The sequence below is a fragment of the Xenopus tropicalis genome, chromosome 7 (assembly GCF_000004195.4).
Source record: "Xenopus tropicalis strain Nigerian chromosome 7, UCB_Xtro_10.0, whole genome shotgun sequence".
Lineage (NCBI taxonomy): Eukaryota > Metazoa > Chordata > Amphibia > Anura > Pipidae > Xenopus > Xenopus tropicalis.
In genome coordinates this window covers 46198503-46221561 of record NC_030683.2, presented here as the reverse complement: position 1 = coordinate 46221561, position 23059 = coordinate 46198503, and the positions used below count along the sequence as shown (strand labels likewise).

At 38.8% G+C, this 23059-nt stretch overlaps 2 protein-coding genes across 2 annotated transcripts in view; one reads left to right on the top strand and one right to left on the bottom strand.

Moving 5' to 3' along the window:
• Positions 1–23059, top strand: part of cdh23 (cadherin-related 23) — a 465229-nt gene that overhangs the window by 347128 nt on the left and 95042 nt on the right. The window contains exons 30-35 of the mRNA XM_031906723.1: positions 720–1108; positions 1785–1886; positions 7749–7898; positions 7993–8121; positions 8956–9084; positions 11341–11568. Coding sequence (XP_031762583.1) covers positions 720–1108; positions 1785–1886; positions 7749–7898; positions 7993–8121; positions 8956–9084; positions 11341–11568 — 1127 coding nt within the window. The remainder of the gene's footprint in view (positions 1–719; positions 1109–1784; positions 1887–7748; positions 7899–7992; positions 8122–8955; positions 9085–11340; positions 11569–23059) is intronic.
• The window catches only part of vsir (V-set immunoregulatory receptor), a 37167-nt gene continuing 33402 nt past the window's right edge, over positions 19295–23059 (bottom strand). The window contains 2 exon segments of the mRNA NM_001011488.1: positions 19295–19972; positions 21683–21867. Coding sequence (NP_001011488.1) covers positions 19935–19972; positions 21683–21867 — 223 coding nt within the window. The 3' untranslated portion in view covers positions 19295–19934.

The window sequence follows — 23059 nt, the reverse complement described above, 5'->3', positions numbered from 1 at the left end:
ATATATATATATATATATATATATATATATATATATATATATATATTATATATACAATGCATTGATATGCTTTCATTGACACATGATGTTTTAGACACACTATGGGGCTGATTTACTAATCCATGAATCTGAATCCGAATGAGAAAAATTCGGATTGGAAAACGAACATTTTGCGACTTTTTCGTATTTTTTGCGATTTTTTTTTGCCGCCATTACAACTTTTCCGTAAATTGTCGCGACTTTTTCGTAACTGTTACGACTTGGGCGAATTGTCGCGACTTTTTCATAGCCATTACAAATTTTGTCAATTGTCGCGACTTTTTCATTGCCATTATGACTTTAGTGAATTGTCGCGACTTTTTCATTGCCATTATGACTTTCGTGAATTGTCGCGACTTTTTCATAGCCATTACGACTTTCGCAAATTGTCGCAAATTTCGTATTGAGAGCTCGAAAAAGTCGCGACAATTTGCGAAAAAGTCGCAAAGTACTGATCATTGCGAAAAAAATGCATTCAGCCGCTTTTCGGACGTTCGTGGATTAGTAAATGTGCCCCTTTGAGTGTGTATCCCCACATTGTGAGTTGTGCACCTCGGTTATTATTCAAAAATACGAGTGAGTGCATCACATTTCTTGGACTTAAATATATATATAGTTGTTTGCCAAGTGCAAAAAAATATGTATTATTTGTGTAAAATTCTTTTATTGTCTGTACACAGGGGATGGTGGGCTGGTGACATATAAAATCATTTCTGGAGCGGATGGAAAATTTGATATTGATGCAAGCACTGGTCTTCTTACGACAATAGACTACTTAGATTATGAAACCAAAACAACATACTACATGAACGTGTCGGCGACAGACCAAGCAGTGCCTTTCAACCGTGGCTTTTGTACCATATATGTAACACTGATGAATGAGCCAGATGAAGTTGTTCAGTTTACCAGCCCAACCTACAAGGCGGTTATAATAGAGAACATTGCCACTGGTACAGAAGTGGTTCGTGTACAAGCTCGTTCCATTGACAACCTTAACCAGCTCAGCTATAAGTTTGATCAGACCACATATGCCCAAGCTTTGGCACTATTCAAAATAGATGGAATTACAGTAAGTAACATATTAATAAATAACACAGCCAGCAATTTCCAAGGGGTGTTACCTTATATTCAGTCTAATGATTGGCAGCTGAGATATTCCACTTAGATATCAGTTGACCAGTGTGGTATATTTCAGGCCCTCCCTCCTTATAGTCAGGTGAAAAGAGAATGAAGAAGGGAATAGTTATATATGAAATGAAAATAATTTTCTTAAAAATACGGCACAGAAGTGCAGGAGCACGGCACAAAAAATGCACCTTAGTGAACATGCATGGAGTACTTCTACCCAGTGCCCCTGACACTGGATAAAGCGATTTGGCACTAAGAATAGAGCACAGCATCAAAGGGTAGAGGCCAGTCCTGTCTTTACTGCCTATTCATAGGCAGGACAGACCCCGCGGTGACCTTCTCTGCTCTGGCAGATGGGGGGACTCCTCCTTGCCCACCTGCTTCTCATGAATATAGTACAGGTATTGTTCCAAAATTTGAATCGCCATACCTTAAGTCTAGTAATCAATAACACATCAATTAAACCCAATAGGACTGTTTTGCCTCCAATAAGGAATAAATCTATGATCAAAAGCAGTTACAGGATTTTTTTTTCATTATTTTTGGTAAATGGTGGGTTTTACTCATGCTGTTTGTCTTGTAAATTGCCCTTTATACATTGTTGTATTTGTCTACAGGGTGCTATAACAGTGAAAGGACTTGTAGATAGAGAGAAAGGTGATTTCTACACATTGATAGTGGTAGCAGATGATGGTGGACCAAAGAAAGACTCGGCTGTGGTGAGTTACAAAATACAGTACAAAAAAATTTAAACTTGGTGGATTTTCTTTTTTTTGTTACATATTTTTGGAGTGTATTATTACATTTAACTTAAACATAACAGAACTAGGGCTGAGAACCATACACAAAGTGCTTGCATCAATAGCAATGGCTCCACCTTGCAAATTAAATACATGAATCAGCCCTCTGGCAGGCAGTAAGTACAACAATCTGTACCTTGGAGGGAGTTCCAGGGTATGCCTACTTGCTGGCCACCACCTCCCCCTTTTGAATGCAGCACTGATAAATTATTAGAGTATAAAAAACTTCACTTGGGGTGCTATTCATGGGCCAATGTTTAAAGTGCAAAACCCATTTAACTTTGCAACTGTTCTTTGAACTTTGTACATTGTCCCTGCCTTCTTAAAGGAGCTGTACTATAGCATATAATCTTAAATTGGAGATGCCATGTCATGGGATACTTATGCACAGCACTGTTAGTGCGTCTCCTCACCACATTTAAGGTTGTTATTTGGGCTCATGTACTGCAAGATTTGATTCTTAATATAAATATATAATACATATTTCAAACTTTTGATATGAAAGGTTGAATAGTGTCATAGATTGATCCCAATGGATCTGCCATTCTTGAACAATTATCCAAAACAGACTGGATAAACCACATTGTGAAAATGTACTGCATATTTAAATGGAAGAAGGGACAATGAACTTCCATAGCTACACTACAATCAGGAAGAAACAATAACAGATTCCTGCTCTGTATCCCAAATGAAAAAAACTCATTTCCTATAGGATATAGTTATAATGAATAGTACAAAGCCACCTTCCTCTCCAAGGGTTTGGCCTTCCGTAAACTTCATTAAATATTTCTCGCCCCTCTCTTAATAATCTGTTAATTGTAACAACATTTCCTGCCATTAACACAACAACGAGGGTCTCACACAAGCACAATATTCTGGCTTGAATTGCAGCTAGATCAGTTAGTTCTTTTTATAGTGTGGCTGTGATTTCTGGTACAGTATGTGTTGGATTCCTTACTGTACTACAATGTTACTGTTCTGTCTGCAGACTGTGAAACTGTCATTTTAAAACATTACTAGCAATTAGATATCCCCCTTAATGTTTGGAGCAAAGGAAGTTCTAATACAGCTGGGAGGATTCATAGTATCCATGATGGTACTCAACTTATGACATCTGAATTAATTGAGTGGGGACTTTAGCATCGTTCCACATAAATAGTCATTTCATAAAAACACAAAACACAGAAAAATCGCCAGCGCTCGGTCTAACCCACGCTGTTTGTTGACCAGCTGCTAGAAACACGCTATTGTGCCAGCGCTCGGTCTAACCCACAATCTGGAGTTGACCAGCTGCTATTAGCTCAAAGGTAGGTGCAATGGGTCTTAATACTCAGTCACATTGTTTTCTGGGGGACTTTATTTTAATTGCATCACAGACTCAAAGTCATTAGACAGTGTAGGACTCACGTAAATGAGCAGTTGATGTCATCTACTTAGATTTTGCTAAAGCGTTTGATACAGTACCTCACAGAAGGTTAATGATCAAATTGAGGAATATTGGCCTAGAACATAATATTTGTAATTGGATAGAAAACTGGCTGAAGGATAGAGTACAAAGAGTGGTGGTAAATGGAACATTTTCTAATTGGGCCAGTGTGGTTAGTGGAGTACCGCAGGGGTCAGTCCTTGGTCCTTTGCTTTTTAACTTGTTTATTAATGACCTGGAGGTGGGCATAGAGAGTACTGTTTCTATTTTTGCTGATGACACTAAATTGTGCAAAACTATAAGTTCCATGCAGGATGCTGCCGCTTTGCAGAGCGATTTGACAAAATTGGAAAACTGGGCAGCAAACTGGAAAATGAGGTTCAATGTTGACAAGTGCAAAGTTATGCACTTTGGTAGGAATAATATAAACGCAAACTATCTACTGAATGGTAGTGTGTTGGGGGCATCCTTAATGGAGAAGGATCTAGGGGTTTTTGTAGATCACAAGTTGTCTAATTCCAGGCAGTGTCATTCTGTGGCTACTACAGCAAATAAAGTGCTGTCTTGTATAAAAAAGGGCATTGACTCAAGGGATGAGAACATATTTTTGCCGCTTTATAGGTCCCTGGTAAGGCCTCACCTTGAGTATGCAGTGCAGTTTTGGGCTCCAGTCCTTAAGAAGGATATTAATGAGCTGGAGAGAGTGCAGAGACGTGCAACTAAACTGGTAAAGGGGATGGAAGATTTAAGCTATGAGGTTAGACTGTCGAGGTTGGGGTTGTTTTCTCTGGAAAAGAGGCGCTTGCGAGGGGACATGATTACTCTGTACAAGTACATTAGAGGGGATTATAGGCAGTTGGGGGATGTTCTTTTTTCCCATAAAAACAATCAGCGCACCAGAGGTCACCCCTATAGATTAGAGGAACAGAGCTTCCATTTGAAGCAGCGTAGGTGGTTTTTCACGGTGAGGGCAGTGAGGCTGTGGAATGCCCTTCCTAGTGATGTGGTAATGGCAGACTCTGTTAATGCCTTTAAGAGGGGCCTGGATGAGTTTTTGAACAAGCAGAATATCCAAGGCTATTGTGATACTAATATCTACAGTTAGTATTACTGGTTGTATATATATAGTTTATGTATGTGAGTGTATAGATTGGTTAGTATAGGTTGTGTGCTGGGTTTACTCGGATGGGTTGAACTTGATGGACAATGGTCTTTTTTCAACCCTATGTAACTATGTAACTATGTAAAATGAGGGGCCTTGACGTGGCACGTGAGCTTACATATTTTGGCCAAAGTGTGGTACTAACACCTCATTTTTTGTAAAAATTATTTTTAAAGGCAAACTAAGCGCTGTCAAACTTTCTTTCTCTTTATTTCATAAAAACAGCATCTGTAAAGTAGGCAGAATTAGAAAAAAAATAATAAATACAAATGGATGTCCAGGTCAGGAATTCTTAAACATATCCTGTAGTGCAAGTGATCTAGGTATGCTCACCACAACTGAAGTGGATCAGTAAATGGGTGTGGTTCTCACTGAACCTCCTGCACTGCTGGTTCATCCACCTGTACTGTTGCATCTAGAGCTCCTTAAAGGTTCAGTGTAAAAATGAAACTGGGTAAAATGCTTTTAATATAGTAATGGCCAGATCACTACTTCCTGGTCTTCAGCTCTCAAAGCTGTTTGGAGTCAGTAACCAATCAGTGACTTGAGGGGGGGCATATTGAACATAACTGTTTAGTAAGTTTGCTTTTGATTCTGACCTGTGTTCCATGTTGCCCCCAAAAGTCACTGACTAACTAAGAGGTTATAGAGCTGAAAGCAGGAAGTAGAGTTCTGGCCATTATGTTAGACACCTGCCCACTCCAGCCTTTATAGATTACATTTTTGCCTAACTAACTATATTGAAAACATTTTTTATTCTGTGCAATCTATCTATTTTACCCAGTTTCATTTTTACTCTAAACTGTTACTTTAACTTCCATTCCCCACCTTCCTATTACATTTTAATGTCAAGGTCTTATCCATAGAAATTGCTGTTTGTATCACACTCACTATGTAGGAAAAAGTGCTTAGATTTGCTGTTTTCTTATATATATACTATGTATATATTAGTTCAATATGTAGGCAGTGATTACTGTATATAGTAATATAGAATTTATCAATAAAAAGGACCTAGACAAAGCAATACAAGAAAAGGTGAACCAGAAAAGAGAAGTATAAATACCCTTCTACCAGTAGAGATGTAGCGAACTGTTCGCCGGAGAACTAATTCGCACGAAAATCGGGTGTTTGCAAGTTCGCAAGTTCGCGAACTTTTAGCGATGTTCGCAATTTTGGGTTCGCCTTAGCTGGAGCCAAATTTTGACCTCTCACCCCAGAGCCAGCAGATACATGGCAGCCAATCAGGCAGCTCTCCCTCCTGGACCACCCCCGGACCACTCCCTTCCATATATAAACCGAAGCCCAGCAGCCATTTTACATTCTGCCTGTGTGTGCTTGATGAGTTAGCATAGGGAGAGAGCTGTGCAGGGGTTTGAGGGACAGTTTAGGTAGGTTTGCTGACTAGTAATCTACTTTCTACTGCTCTGTATTAGCACATAGGGAGAGAGCTGTGCAGGGGTTTGAGGGACAGTTTAGGTAGCTTTGCTGACTAGTAATCTACTTTCTACTGCTCTGTATGTAGCTGCTGTGGGCAGCTGTCCTTCTGATCTCATCTGCTGTAACCCAATAGTCCTTGTAAGGACTGCTTTTATTTTCTTATTACTGATTACAACAACGTATTTTTCAGAGAAATTTTTGCCCTTGATCCCCCTCCTGCATGCCACTGTCCAGGTCGTGGCACCCTTTAAACAACTTTAAAATCAGTTTTCTGGCCATAAATGGCTTTTCTAGGTTTCAAAGTTCGCCTTCTCATTGAAGTCTATGGGGTTCGCAAAGTTCGCAAAAGTTCGCACTTTTTGGCAGAAGTTCGCAAACGGGTTTGCGAACTTTTTTTGTGAGGTTCGCTACATCCCTATCTACCAGGCAGGCTAATTAATAAAGAACTGTGCAAATTATGTGAACATATATAATACTGTGGGTATTAGTATTTATGTTTGCAAATAAACAGATACTTAGCAGCACACAGTGTTTACAGTGTCAAACTGTTTTATGCAAATATTAAAACACCTCCCAGAGGTACATAAAATTGAATTTATTTATGTATGCAGGTCCATACACAATTGGTTATCTTGCAATTTCCATGTATAAGACCTTGGCATTAAAATATTTATATATATAGGGAGGAAGGGAATGGAAGTTAAGGAACTCTGAGTGCGACAGTACAGGTGTAATTATAATATGGTACGTTATAGAACATTTGATTTTTGTTTTCTTCTTTTCTTTGTCTGGTCCCTATTTTCACTGGATTCTTTTTTTTCCCTATCACACGCTCAGCTGAAGCGCCACTCAAAGAATAATACCTAATTAATTTTTTAAAATGCCATTAATGTCTCTTTGCTCTCTTACAGGTAAAAGCAATGCATCATATATTATGCATTGTCATTTGTTTTTTAGAGTTTAAATGGAAAACGATTGTTTATGGACCCTGCTAGCCCTTACATTCAACTTAGCTGACTAGCTGACAGTATAAGTGACAGGTGCAAGTGCTGAAGACCTATGGTGTGCAAAATTGCAGCCCTTAGGACCCATCCATGGCGCATCTGCCCCTGTGGGCTTTATGGTAGATCCACCAGATGACAAATCTGCAGAGTACAGTAAAGTACTTCTAGCACAGAGCTTTCTTGCACCTGACAATACCACACTGGATTTTTAATCAATAGCAGACCAAAAACCCCTCCAGTACATGTGTTCTATAGTTCCATTTAGAGCTCAGCACCTTACCCCTGCTAGGCACTCCCTAGCATGTGCATTAAATTGGATGTTTTGTTGCTATTTTTTGCACATTGTAAGTTGCCTTGACATTAGTTAATGAGGCTTTTTATTTCAGTGTAGGGAAAACTCAGAATTTCTAATTACTCAGTTCTTTTAAATCACTCCATATGCAACATGTGTTTGTTACTATGAGCAACCACTGTATTACTTTATTGATTATTCTTTTTGTAGCATACAGAGGCATAAAAGAGAGCAGCAAATCTTAAATCAGCAGCTTTATGTTACTTTGTCACTTTGGTTTTATGCAAGAGATCTTTTAAATAAGCTTCAGAGAAGCAATCTTTAGCCTAATGTTTCTTTCAGCTTTTGTCCAGCTACATGACTAGATATAACATAACCACATCATTAAGAATTCAAAATGTTCTTGGTGGTAGGATTTACAGTACATCTCTCTCCAACTTACAAGAGCTTGATATTTTAGGTGTCTATTACTGTTTTGGATGAGAATGATAATAGTCCCCAGTTTGATCCAACATCTGACTCGGTAGTAAATGTGCCAGAAGATTGTCCTACAGGCAGGAGAGTAGCATTGGTCCAGGCCAGAGATCCTGATGATGGAAACAATGGACTGGTGAGCATTTTATCTGCATACTGGGAATTAAGCCTATTCCCAAATTCCTTCAATTGTCTTTTTAACAATTAGTCTTTGTGTAATTTTTTTCTAGGTGACATTCTCTCTCACAGCTGGCAACCCTAGTGGGATTTTTGAGATCCGTACTACCAACAACACTTTGGGTGAAGTGTTTCTGATAAAATCTATAGACAGGGAAGTACAAGAGCTATATACATTAAAGGTAATTTAGGGACAACAATACGTAGCAACATGATCACATTTTTTTTCATTTACCAATAAGGATCAATTCTAAATTTGATTTAAAATGCACTCTACTATCAAATCCTAATCAGTGATTGGTTAAGGTTGGTTACTGTGCCAGGGTTTACTTTGCCAACGTTAATACAAACCATCACTCAAATAATTCTAATCTTCATTTTGTGTTTGTGTTTCTATTTTTTAATTTGTAACCCTTACCCTAACCCTACTGTGCACAGTCATTTGGCTCCTAACAAACCTCTAGGTTTCAATTTCTCAAAAATGCTTACAAGAGCCATAATTCACCTCCAAATTATTTCCCCGTTCAACAATTTGAACCTGCCATTTAATATCTGCTTGTGTTATAACTTTGATCACACTTTATTTGTGCTTAGTAGTGATAAGGCAAATTTTCAGCAGGCATATGTTTGTGGCGAATTTCTGTTTTTCGCCATTTGCGTAAAAAAAAGTGCATCACAGAAATGTGTTGTGTGTGTCAAAAAAGTATCAAATTACATATTGGGTTGTCTTTTAGTGAGCTGTTAGGGGCTGTATGGATAGTGGACCAGATTAACGAGACCAAAAAATCCATTTTAAGGTGCCCTTGTAGGTGAACATTATTCTTTATTAGGATTTCCTTGGCCTTTAAGTTAAGACTATGGAACAGTATTATGTGCTAAGGAAAAACTGCACAAACAGTGCACAGACTTTTTTCCATAAATTATTATTACGGTCCCTCAAATATATATGTACCTGTTTAGCTGCAAAGTGTTTTTTTTTAGGTCTGTAATATAAGTTTCCTTTCTTCGTTTGTCAGATCCAAGCTTCTGACAGTGGCTCTCCACCAAGAAGATCAGAATACACACTGACAGTGAATGTCAATGATGTTAATGATAACCCCCCTGTTTTTGATAAACCATTTGGTTACAATGTCAGTGTATATGAGGTACGTTACAATTCTTTTTTTCCATTGTATGGTGGAACTGTACACAGGCACACGGGACTGTTGAAATCATTGTAGTTCTGCCCAGTGTTAATGACTTTCCATTTCTGTCAGTGGGTGACCCTTGAACATTGATTCCTTTTGATTACTTCTGATTGGTTTCACTATACTTTTCATTAGCCTGCCCAGAGTGGTATAGAGCATATTTAGGAAATTGATCAAATAGGGTAATGAGGCACCTTAGAAGGTATTAACCTGGGCTGATGCTTGGATATCATCTTCAAAATACGTGTATAGTTAATTTTTTCAAGGTAAGTTGATTCAGGAAAATCTTCCATGCAGTCAGTCAATTTAACATTTACTTTTTGCTGCTGTAGAGATTCTCCAAGTCAGTGTTGTCCAATTATAGTGGTACCGAGGGACATAATTGTTCTGGCTTACATGGTGGAGGGCCGATAATGAAAGCCAGTTTTGACCACTCCCCTTTTTAAACCACACCCATGTTATCACAACACCATACATACATTAACGGTGGTAACACAGCAAAAACCCAAATGGTTGGTGCTCACTGCCAGGGCCAGAACTAGGGGCAGAAGGGGCATCTGCCTAAGGCGCAACAGTGAAGGGGCGCTAGACAGGTACCTCTGTTGCCACCCCTAGTCCGGGATCTGCCAGGGCCGGAACTAGGGGCAGTAGGGGCATCTGCCTAGGATACAAAACAGTGAAGGGGCGCTAGACAGGTACCTGTTGCCAACCCCTAGTCTGGGTTCTATTACCCCCACCACTGATTTCCTGGTTGCTCCCCACTCTGCATTCCCCCCTAAATGGCGTGCATGTGCACATTCATGCACGTGCGGGGGGGGGAGTGGAAGCAGTGGTGGGGGCGAGGTGGCTGGCTGGGTCGCCTAGGGCCTTCTGCTCACTGCAGGAATATCCCTCAGCATTCATATGTAAAAGAAGTTTATTAAGTCATATTAAAACATACCCTTAAATCCATATGCCTCCTCCTTCCCTGTTGGTAGCACAGCAACCCCTGGCACATGATAATGAAACACCTAAGGGCCCCCCTAAGAACGATTCCCAAATGCTAACAACCCCATGCCAGGTTCACCTGCCACAGGCAGCATAGGGCAGGCAGAGTATGGCACACTCAGGCAGGGTAGGGCAGGCAGAGTATGGCACACACAGGCAGCATAGGGCAGGCAGAGTATGGTACACACAGGCAGGGTAGGGCAGGCAGAGTATGGCACACACAGGCAGCATAGGGCAGGCAGAGTATGTCACACACAGGCAAAATAGGGCAGGTAGAGTATGGCACACACAGGCAGGGTGGGGTGGGCAGAGTATGACAGACACATGCAGGGTAGAGCAGGCAGAGAAGGGAAAGAGACAGGTAACCTATCATGACTATATAAGTAACTGATCATGACCACTCCAACATGAACAGTTTGTACTGCAATACATACAGTGAAGCAATGCCAGCACTGCTCTTACAGTCTGAGGTACTAGAAACCCTTTGTTGCCAATACTTTAAATGTGTTAATGTCTTTTTTGAAACGCAGGTGTTTTGTACACGATAGTCTGGTTTCTCACCCTAGCCACAAGCTTATATTATTTACTATATTCTGAGGGTACTATTTCAGTATTTCTGTTACATGACTGATGCACTAGTAGGTGTGCCTGTACTAGTTTCTGTCCCTTGCTTCTGTGGTTTATTTTTTGTTTTTACAATATGTACTCATGGCACCACCAGTTTCTAACAGAGGCCGTCTATATTGTTTTTACACTGGTGCATCCTGGTATTCTATGTTTTATACCAAAGGGGTAACTAAAGGTCAGCTTTTTTTTCCCTGTCATGAATGTAATTTTTACATGACTCATATATGCTTCAGCACCTACATATTTTCTATGATACTAAAGTAGATGCTCCCTGATGTTTTCAAAGCACCTTTGCATACTTCCTAGGTTTATGCCAGCCACCCAACTTAGCAGCTGGTGGAAACTTTAGATGTGACCTTAAAATGTAATGACTCCATAGGAAAATGGCCATGTAATTTTTAGGTGTGATAGCTGGGACATATATGGTATATATATAACCAATTCAAAACAACATGCCAATGAGTCCAATGGGGCAGAACAAGTGAGCTTACACTGTAAGTTTTCCATTCTGTGGAAAATTCTGGTTACATCTTGAAGATATCTTGTGTAGTCAATCAGATCATAAACTTTTTATATTTTTTTCTTATGTGCTGACTTCAGAATGTTGGCGGTGGTACATCTGTTATTCGGGTGAATGCTACAGACAAGGACAAAGGGCTGAATAGCGTCCTCTCTTATTACATCACACAAGGCAATGAGGATCTAACTTTTCGAATGGATAGGCTCACTGGTGAAATCGCTACAAGGCCAGCACCTCCAGACCGTGAGAAGCAGAGCTTCTATAAGCTTGTAGTCACTGTGGAAGATGAAGGAAACCCAGCTCTTTCTGTAAGTACATAAATAATATGAAGGACCTTGTGTTGGAAGATGCAGTAACATTTTAGATTTTCTACCAGATATCTGTCTGGGAGGAAGTTGGGGGATGGGCCATACACGGGCAGATAAGCTGCTGGTCAGAAGGGGTCATATTGGCAACTTACATCTGCCTGTGTATGGCCAGCTTAACCCTGTTTATTGTCTGATGTTGCTTATACCAACAGCAATTACTATTAATTAAAGGGAAAAAAATGTTGTGTTGGTGCAAGAATTATGTGTTACAGCTGCTGCTATTGCAGTGCATTCTTTAAAATACATTCAGCTTTACTTCTTAAACTTTGAACAACATTTTAATCTGTTTTCCATTTGGGCGGGGCACACTGCTTTCCTCGTGTGCCCCACCTATCAGATGTTTGTGCAAGATAAATAGGTGTTTCCTGTTCCTTATTTAAGCTTCCTTGGCAGGGAGCTGTCTGTTTGGGATTCCGTCTGCAATACAGTTTATGAATCTGTGAACTGGAAGATACCCCCTCCTCTGCACTTCACCAGATCAACCATTCTTATGAATCACACAGCTTGCTCCATAACATTTCATTTATAAAATTCATTTTCATCAATATAAAAAAATCACATCAGAAACAAGTCACATCCCAGAACGCAAGCCAATGATCAGGTGTTTCCCTGGTAACTCACTCGGTACTTTATTGTCTTCCAACAGACAAGGAAAATACTAAGGAAGTATTGTAAATTGCATTAATACAACTTGATGCACATTACAGTTGCCGTTATGACAACTATTTACACTAAAGCCATGGACATCCATGAAAGAAAACATGCCTCTATAAGAAGGATCAGGCTTCAATTTCACTATTAAAGATAGTAAAGAAGAAGAATGTACACAGGGCTCCCTTATAAATAGTTGCCCGTGCCTATACGGTCTTAGTTTCTAAGCCAAAACAACTGGCGCACTGAGAACAATGTTAAGCAACCAATAGAAGGTAGTAACTTTGTACACACTGTGTCTAGTGTATTTGCATAGGTCTCTTTGTTTTGTAAAACATAAGCCAAAAGTGTATTAATAACACTATTACAAGATATTTTTATTGAATTTTTTCTCAAACATAGTTTTTGCTCTTAGGCCTTTCAAGAAGAGCCAATATACTATAACTGTAGCCTCATCTTTGGTCTTAGTCTTGGTTGCCTTAGCAGTTTTCCATTCTCTTGTTATTTAGCCCTTAGTTGAGTGGCTTAACTGGAGTTTTGGGGGCCCCCCAGCAGATGCACTTATTGGTACTTTTCACTCCCCCCTGCAGTTAAAAAAGTACCCCCTTTAGGTAACTGGTGGGCCCCAACATAGGTGTTGGAACTGGAGGCGATGTAAAAATGTGATTGCAAACCTGCACAGCAAGCCGATGCAGTAAAAATCTATTATTATTGTCCTTCTGTACCTGTGCCTGTCTTAGTCATAACAGAAAAAGCATTTTGTAGCTTCCAGTTAATATTGTGCTTCTGTATGTAGGTTTGCTGTGCAGCTTGATTAGACATTTTGCATGAGAAGGTTCATCACACTGTGCAATAAACGTTGTTTCTACAGCAGTGCAAAGTTTTGCCATCACATATATTTTTTATACAAGAAAAAATAAAACTATAATGACCATTTACAACCACACATGCAGTTGCAGTACTGCAATAGCTCCAGGGTTCTCTGAGTGCCCAGTGTCAAAAGTCACAGTGCACTTGTGCCTAAAGAATATGGCACGCAATATGGCACACATTCCAAATACCACAAGTGACATTAACAGAGCTGTCAAATTGACAGCTGTGTTACCCAGGGGGAATGTGACCCCCGATGCCTGGAAATGGCATCACAGATGTCACACACATCTGTACTAACTCTACTAACACAGGCCCATGTAAGCACCGAATGGAATGCAGGTGGAACACAATATGCTGCACTTACATGCGCCTGTGTTTCATGTACATGCCCTTAAACAAGTGGGGTAATATAATAAAAGGTAGAAAGTTGCACCTGGCCTACTTTCTTATAGCAACCAATCAGCTGGTAGCATGACTGATTGAAAGCAAAGATCTTATTGGTTGTGTTACTACACCTAATGAAAACTTTCAGAGCCCCATATCTGACTCAAAAAATGGATTACATAGATTCTAGTCTATTCCCTAAATGTTACAGTATGCATACAATACATTAACTTAAATAAAACACAATAAAAAATGGATTGCAGGTCTTGTGATTGCAAAAATGTTTCTTCACAAAAAACGTGCTGAACAAAAGTGATAGAGAAGATTTTCATAGCCTCAGAATGAAACAGGAAACCACTAAAATTGAACCTAAAAAAACGCAAGCTCCTAATGAAGGAAGTTGCCTGTGTTATTTTCATCATTGTGAAAGCAAATGCTATTGTGAAGTCCCCATGTCACAAGGAACTGTAAGTGCCTTAGGTATTAAATATAATAATAAGCTGCCCCTTTGTAGTGACAGAAATTTAGGCATGGATGCAGAAAGCTGAGTTCCATAAAGAGGTGTAGGTGCAGATTTAGAAAAGCATTAGTTTGCTACTATATTTCTTATTATGTAAATTGGCCTTATCATCGTGATTGCATAGTTTCAGGAGCTACATTTGCCCTTTAATGAAATAAAAGTACAACACTGATCACTGGAATATGTCCTTCTATCCTTCTATATATACAGTATATATATATATATATACACAATAGAAAAAGAATCGGCACTCGGATAATTGCAAAAAAGTGTATTAAAAGAAGAATCACATCACAGGCAAAATTTGCCACACACTGTGCATAAAATCTGATCTTGATTTATTTTACGAAGCTTTATACTCCATAATACATAGGCCCCTAAGTGAGTAACATTTTGTCTAGGGAGTCTGCGGGAGGCAGAACCACTTAACAGATTAACTGCACATGGCAGACACACATTATACAGGTATAGGACCTGTTATCCAGAATGACCAAGGGTATTCCGTATAAGGGGTCCCCCGGCGGCCCGACAGCTCCTCCCCTGATGCGTTAAATTTACACGCTCGGGGGAGGACGTCGGGTGGGGGGCCCCTGCGGGGGAACCTGCAGGGCCTCCGGGCGGAAGCCCCGGTGGGCCCTTTACCCCCCAGTCCGAACCTGTTTATACATGATTTATACTATATCATACATGCACTTGTCCAACCAGATACTGCAGAACTGTTGATGAGCTGCAATGCCACAGTTAGTGCACCACTGATATAAACTACAGGCTAGAACAGCCTTTCCTGACTGGTACGTAAAGACCTCCGCTCCTGCAGTAACAGCTCAGCATATTATTATGAAGATGATCCTCCCTTTGTTTCTATAACACGCTCTTCTTTTCTGGCAAGGCTTCCATATTAATTCAGAACATTAGTAAGGCTGGGCATTAATATTAAACATCAGGCCATGCCATGCTACACTGTACAACTGCAATGTAAAAAAAAACAACTAAACACAATATGGATGACTCAAACCAAATTGCTCCTTTACAATTCAGAAATGTGCACAGTATCTTTTTTACCCACTAGAAAAATCATACAAAGACAGAAAATAATTAGGTGCAATTAGCAGCTTGTAAGCCAGATGGTGAACTGGCAGGAGTTCAAGGATATAGTGAAATATCCATCTCTTTGCAACATGGTTCACATTTGATCACTATCTTATTGTGACCCCAGTTTTAACAAACATAATCCATTTAACTGCATGTGACAGGCTTGTGCACCCCTTGTCCTGTACCTGGTACACAGAACTTTTAAGTAGTTTCAGCCACCTGCTGCCAAATGGGGCAAAATCCTTTCCACGGCTTGTGTTGTGTCATCCAGCCATTGTTTTCTTCTTACTTATAACATAGATTGCCAAGCTGGCAAGATGTTACTGGCGGTCCCCCGTGCTGTTTAATGTAAGAGGTTTTACCTGCAGTAAACCAGCTTGTCCTGTAGTGATAATTTTATAGGAGTAAGAAGCCTATGTGATGTTGTATCAGCTTTCCACTTGGCCAGTGAGAACACACCTCTCTGCTGCACAGTTGGGACTACATAGCCAATGTATTACATTAAGGGGGTAGTTTACTTTTACATTTTTATATGATGTTGACATTGAAATTCTGGGATGATTTGCAATTGGTCTTCATTTTTTGTGGTTTTTCAATTATTTTGCTTTTTGTTCAGCAGCTCTTAATTTTTTAATTTCAGTGGCTGTTTTAGGCAATGGTTTAAATGATAGATGTAAACATAAATAGGAGAGGGTTTAAATAAGAAGAGAAGTAATACAAATTAACAATAACAATAAAATTGTAGTCTAAAAGAGCAATAGTCTTTTGGCTGCCTGGGTCAGTGACCCCCATTTAAAAGCAGGAAAGAGGCAGAAGAGAAAGGCAAATGATTAAAAAAAACTATACAAAATAAATAATTAGACCAATTGGGGTGTGCGCCCGTAAGCTGAACAGGACGGATGTCCTTTAGTGTGCCTCCATGCCCATGCTCATAGTCCCGCGACTCATCCTGCTGTCACCAGCCTATATTCAGCGCAAAACCAGAGCACAACCCCAGGAACCACCAGGCAAGGTAAGATCTCACCACAACACTGGACAATGTCCAAAATGCTTCTACACACCTGCTGATTTTATCAACATGGTATGGACCTGCCATAAGATACAAAACTTTTGGGAATCCATCTCTGCACATCTAACCACTATCATACAAATGCAGCCAGACCCACTGGTAATGCTGATGAACCAGGTTACATTACTACGAGCTACAAAAACTCTCCTAGCATTACTCATCAACACAGCTAAAAGATGTATTGTCATGCACTGAAAAGCACAACACCCTCCTTTAACTAAATGGAAAACACGTTAATCAGATTATTCCACTTTACAAACTCTCTTTACAAACATCTATGCTAGACGGGGATGCCCTGGTAAATTTGAGAAAGTCTGGGACCCATGGCTGAATGCTTTACCAAAGCAGTGCCCAGTCTGGACAAGGCCATGTCACTCCTGAAAGATATTTTATACTGCTGTCTGAGATTCCACATGCATAAGAATTTACTCTAGACATAGAGGTCCACCCCCCCCCCCCAACTATCCCTGTTCTCTCCCATCTTTTTCGTTAGCATTTGAAACTACAGTATTGGTAACCCTAATGTGCCATTTCTATATCTATGTACGACTTTGCTTGTTATGTACTACGTTGATTCTGCAAACGCATTGGGGGTCATTTATCAACACTAGACAAATATGCCCATGGGCAGTAACCCAGGGGAACCAATCAAACTATTAATTAATTGTTCTTCTTTCAGCTGGTTGGAAAAAAAAATGAATCACTGATAGTTTTCTATGGACATGGACAGATTTGCCCAGAGTTGATAAATAAGCCCCATTGTTTTTAACCTCATTGTTCAAGACCAGTTGAAAAGTTGCTAGGAATAGGACACCCTTTAGGTAACGTAAAGGTGAACCACCCCTTTAAAACAATTCCCATTAGACAAATGGGTCCTCCCTCCAGAGTGTTAATTCTCTACAGATTCCTTTGGTGCACTGCTGATATTTGGTTATACACCGAAGGGAAACAGAAAAGGGAGAGATTCCCAGCTTTTAGCATTCCAGGCAATTTACATTAATAGACAAGTAATTTTGTCACCCAGTTGCCAAGCTGAAAATCACATGGGTGGCTAAACGGTGGGAGTACCATTGAAGAATAAATGACAGACACACTTCTTGTAACATTATTATATTGTTTCCTAAACCATAAATATTTCAATGCAATTTTTTGCAGTTTAAAAGAATATAGGTGCCATTCTAGACTCCAAGGGGAGAAAATGCAAGAGCACGTACCTTAGGGGCTGATTTACTAAGACACGAATTCCGACCGAATTGGAAAAATTCCGATTGGAAAACGAACATTTTGCGACTTTTTCGTATTTTTTGCGATTTTTTCGGCGCCTTTACGACTTTTCGGAAATTATCGCGAGTTTTTCGTTACCAATACGATTTGCGCGAAAAAACGCGAGTTTTTCGTAGCCATTCCGAAAGTTGCGCTTTTTTCGTAGCGTTAAAACTTGCGTGAAAAGTTGCGCTTTTTTCGTAGCGTTAAAACTTAAAAGGCGCGACGTTTTGCGCAAGTTTTAACACTATGAAAAAATCGCAACTTTTTGCGCAAGTTTTAACGCTACGAAAAAATCGCAACTTTCGGAATGGCTACGAAAAACGCGCGTTTTTCCGCAAAAATCGTATTGGTAACAAAAAAGTCGCGATAATTTTCCGAAAAAATCGCAAAATACCGATCATTACGAAAAAAACGCAATCGGACGCATTCGGCCCGTTCGTGAGTAAGTAAATGGGCCCCTTAGTGTTCATTTCTAGACCAGTTGGTTTCCCCTATGTGATCCACTCTACACTGGAATCATTAGGTTTACATCATGTATAACCCACAGTTGAAATAAATACATTAGGTTTGAATTCTGTATACAAACATTATTTATTTTAGCATTATTTTAGAATTACATCACAAAATAAATCCAAAATTGAAAAATGTGAAAAAAAGAATATAAAAACATACAGTAAACTTTAAGAAAGCATCTTTATTTTGTGTTTATAGCACTCCAAGGGCTAGTTTACATAACTTTAGTATGATACAGTCAATGGCATTCTAGACAATCTGCAATTAGCCTCTGGCTTGGAAGTTCAACTGCTATCTGATTGCTAGCGCTTCAGTATCTAAGCACAAAGCCTCAGTCACAATAGAATATAAATATGAAATGGTCTGAAAAGAAAGATACGCAAAAAAAAGAAAAGGAATAACATTGAAATCTGACATTCAATTTGTTTTTTTGGTTTCTAAAGGACAGTGACCCTGGCAACCAGAAAAAAGGCTTATAATAGATCTATTTTTATAACATACTAAAATGTAATTCAAAGGTTAACTTTTTTCCAAATGTCAATATATTTTTCATTTGCGTTTAAGTGTAATTATTCCCTCTTGGCTTGCGTTTTCCTAGCATCTTTGAATATTAAGCAAATGCCCAAATATAAATTAACATAATGACTATTAAATAAATATTCAGATTTTTTTTTTCATTATTTCATAAAATACTTTATCTTAAGGGGTTATGTAATAAAAGGCACTAAGTTTTCTTAGGAGCAGTAACCCATAGCAACCAATCAGCAGGTAGCTTTTACTGGTCATCTGTTAAACTTAGTGCCCTTTATTACATATGTGGGTTAATTTGGTGGGTTTCTCATTGCTTGGATCTGTGTACATATAGGCCTATAGCAGCAGTGTCAGCATTGATGTATGCCACCTGATAGAGCACTTCTGGGTGGTAACTGGCTGACAGTTGTGGCGCTTTCATAAACATTCTCATGTAATGCTGCACACCTACAGAATCAATACAATAAGGTGGGTGCTCACTGCAGGGGTCCCCTGTAAGATCCACAAAAAAATCCAAAACATAAGAGAAGAGCAGGGCACATCCAAATGATAAAAAGTTACAGCTTTATTTTTATACGTAAAATAAAGCTGTAACTTTTTATCATTTGGATGTGCCCTGCTCTTCTCTTATGTGGCACTTTCATAAGACTGCCTTTAAATTCCACATGCCTCTCAGTTTAAAGAAAAAACAAACTCTAACTTCTAGAATAAATAGAAAGGAAATAATAGAATATTTGTGTAAGCAAATAAGGGAAAAAAAGCTAATCTGTGGTAGTCATATTTATTTTTCACATTGTGAGAGAGCACCGCTTCTGTGCTAAAATAGAAATCATTCTCCAAAAGTTCCCATGATTGTACTTTAAGCCAGAAGTGTGTTTAGGCATTGGTACTGGTACAGAATAGATACAGAATAGAGGCACGCTCAGAAATGTCTCTTATGAAAATGTTAAATATGTGTTCTCATACTTTTCTTTAAGCTTTCTTTAAGCTTTCTCTAAGCAAACCAAAGTAAAAGAAATAAAAGGCAAAAACTTCATTGAATGTTACAGCATTTGAAAACATTTTAAGATATTAAACTTAAAATTTAGATATCTACATTATAAAAAAGATGAAGCAAATTGACATGACATTGTCCTGCATTTCCATTTTATGCAATTGAAAAATCCATTTTATCACATTTGCAAAATGTTTTGGTCCAAAGTGGGTAATATTTTTTATAGGAACAACTGCCCTGCATGTGACCCAGCCATCCAGCTTGTCAGCCTATTCCCATGTGTTTCTATATTCTTTGCATTTTGGCCAGGCAGAAAACCAGGCATTCAACATGATGATTTGGCACTGTGTAGAATTCCATATTACTGGTCTTCCTCCAGATTTATTGCAGTTTATTTTGTTGTGTATAGTTCTCTAAACATTTCCTGGGTCTGGAGAATCTGGAACTGGTTCTAATGAGAGAAAGGAAAACTGTGTAAATGTAAACGTTGTGAGAACAATTATGGATGCTATGAATAATGGATGGTTTTATTATAACATGCCGCTATAAGATTTTCACAATTTCACAGTCAGCCTACAAAATGAAGCAGTGCCAGTGACAGGTTACAGGTGGGAAAGCACTGCAAGAGAATGAGGACAAATGATACAGACTAGCAGTAGTTTCTTCTGTTGGATCACATTGATTGTAACCAGCTCCTGACAGAAATATTGGAAAACTGGAATGATATTTAGACATCGAAATAAAAGGACATTTGAATAAAGCAGACTAAAATAGACTATTAGCACCCCAAGTGCAGGTCCTCTAAAGTTTATTTTCAAGGAAAACACATTACAAAATTATTCAGAATTGGCCTCCAAATGACTTTCATTGTAATTGCCTGAAAGTTCTTGTTAAAATTTGTCATGAATCAATTAATTTCTGGGCTATGGTCACACGACAAGCACTTTTTGGCAATAAAATGTAAGCCACTGGCACTGTGTTTTTGGGGCTGCACAGACTTCTGGAAAGGTGCCAAATATTTCTTCCCTTAGTTTGGAATTGCATTGAAGTCCTTTACTTTTAAAGAGAAGATAAAGCCAAATAGAAAATTGAAGTAAACTTGCTGCTCTAAGCACTTTCATAATTAACATTAAGTAATTAGCAGTTTTCTACTACAAGACTATGTCCCATAATAATCTATGGCTGAAGCATATGCAGAGGTGACAAGAGACCTCCCAGACCTTTTTGAGTAGAGGTCCACCTGTCTATGCTAATTTTTCTTCAAGAAATGAATATGATCGATATGGGAATCAGTAGAGAGGAGCACCCAGGCTGACATTCATCTTGGGGTTAATGGCACACAGGTGGCTCGTAAGAGCTCTAAGCTCTGCATTTCTAAGTAGTTCAAGAACACTGTGCAATAGATCATGCTTTCCTGGAACTCCTATTGCAATATAGTAATCATCATTACTATACAAGGATTTGTATGGCTCCCATTCTGTTCAAAGGTTCCATTGACTAAACTACATAACATCATAATTTTAATATGGCCATTTAACATGCTGTATAAGATATAATTGGCCCACTACTTGTATTAAGTTGGACAGCGCTGCATTGCGAGATAGTGGTATTCTCATTGAGGTGCTACCTTTTTAGCTCTTAAATTTTGAAATTGTTCCAACCTTATATTCAAAAGAATTTCAAGAAACATCTGAAACAAATCTGTCTCTTGGAGAACATAAAAATGTCTGCGCTAAAAAAATGAAATAAGTGCATTTATAAAAAATATGGCACTTATAAATTATATACATTTCCATTTATATATAAACACATTGAACATTAAATATAACTGAGCTCATCTGCAGAGGCAGACTCAAATTGTAATGAAGAAAATAAGTAGTTGGAAACAGCTATTCTGATTTAAGAAACTAACTCCAAACTGCCAGGGCGTATTTGGTCTATAAACACATGTGATAGTCAAGGACTCCATCTTTTGTTGTTTGCCTTCAATATAAAATTGATGTCCTACACGGTCATTATTATCATAACTGCCTTTAAGAACTACATTCAAAATGTATTTTACTAAGCGAAGCGGATATTCAAGGTAAACATCAACTTGAGAATGATTCTTTAAGTGGTTTGGAACAGAATATCTTGAAGGAAAAGGTACAAAATTACTTGCCTAGAGATGGGAAGAAGCATTCATTTGGACAGGAGGGAGAAAGAGGGGTGTTGGGTTCAGAAAGGAGATGGCGATCAGATTCTGACTGCTGACGACTGGCCATGAAAGCCAATCTTGGTCTCTGCTCCACAACATTTGCAGGAGGAGGGTCATCAAAGACAGGATTTTCAATGCCTTGGGCTTCACTGAAACCAATAAAAACAAAATTGTATGAACCTAGTAAGCATGGTCCGGCATGTTTAGCTGCTGCTGGGATATAAATATTCCTTACTTTATTTTTCTATGGAAAAATAATGTGTAATTTCATCATACATACATAAAGCAAAAGTAAAAACAATACAGTCTAGCAGGTGGGGTGGAATTTGTGATGTTGTATAGTACTGAGGCATCTATTCCTTGCTACAGCAAACAGAGATCCCAAAAGTCTGTATTATAGACAGATGCATATAGGACTCTGATTGGGAAAGAAAACCAAATACTAAAAATAGCAGCATCCTGCAAACAATGCCTTTGCATAGCTTGCATGAAGGAATGCTCAGATGTAGGGCTCTTAAAGAGTCTCTGTTTATAAGCCTTTGGACTGTTACGCAAGATGACACTGTGTACCCTTTTGGCTTTCCATTATTAAATGCACATACAGGTATGGAACCCGTTATCCAGAATGCTTGGGACCTGGGGTTTTCCGGATAAGGGGTCTTTCCGTAATTTGGATCTCTTACCTTAAGTCTACTAACAAAAATATTTAAACAGTAATTAAACCCAGTATTATTGTTTTGGCTCCAATAAGGATTAATTATATCTTACTTGTGTTGTTTTCTCTGGAAAAGAGGCACTTGCGAGGGGACATGATTACTCTGTACAAGTACATTAGAGGGGATTATAGGCAGATAGGGGATGTTCTTTTTTCCCATAAAAACAATCAATGCACCAGAGTCCACCCCTTTAGATTAGATGAACGGAACTTTCATTTAAAGTAGTGTAGGTGGTTTTTCACGGTGGGGGCAGTGAGGCTGCGGAATGGCCTTCCTAGTGATGTGGTAATGGCAGATTCTGTTAATGCCTTTAAGAGGGGCCTGGATGAGTTCTTGAACAAGCAGAATATCCAAGGCTATTGTGATACTAATATCTACAGTTAGTATTAGTGGTTGTATATATAGTTTATGTATGTGAGTGTATAGATTGGTAAGTATAGGTTGTGTATGATGGGATTACTTCATGGACTCTGGTCTTTTTTCAACCCTATGTAACTATGTAACTTAGGATCAAATACAAGGTACTGTTTTATTATTACAGAGATAAGGGAAACCATTTTTAAAAATGTGAATTATTTGATTAAAATGGAGTCTTTGGAAGATGACCTTTCTGTAATTCTGAACT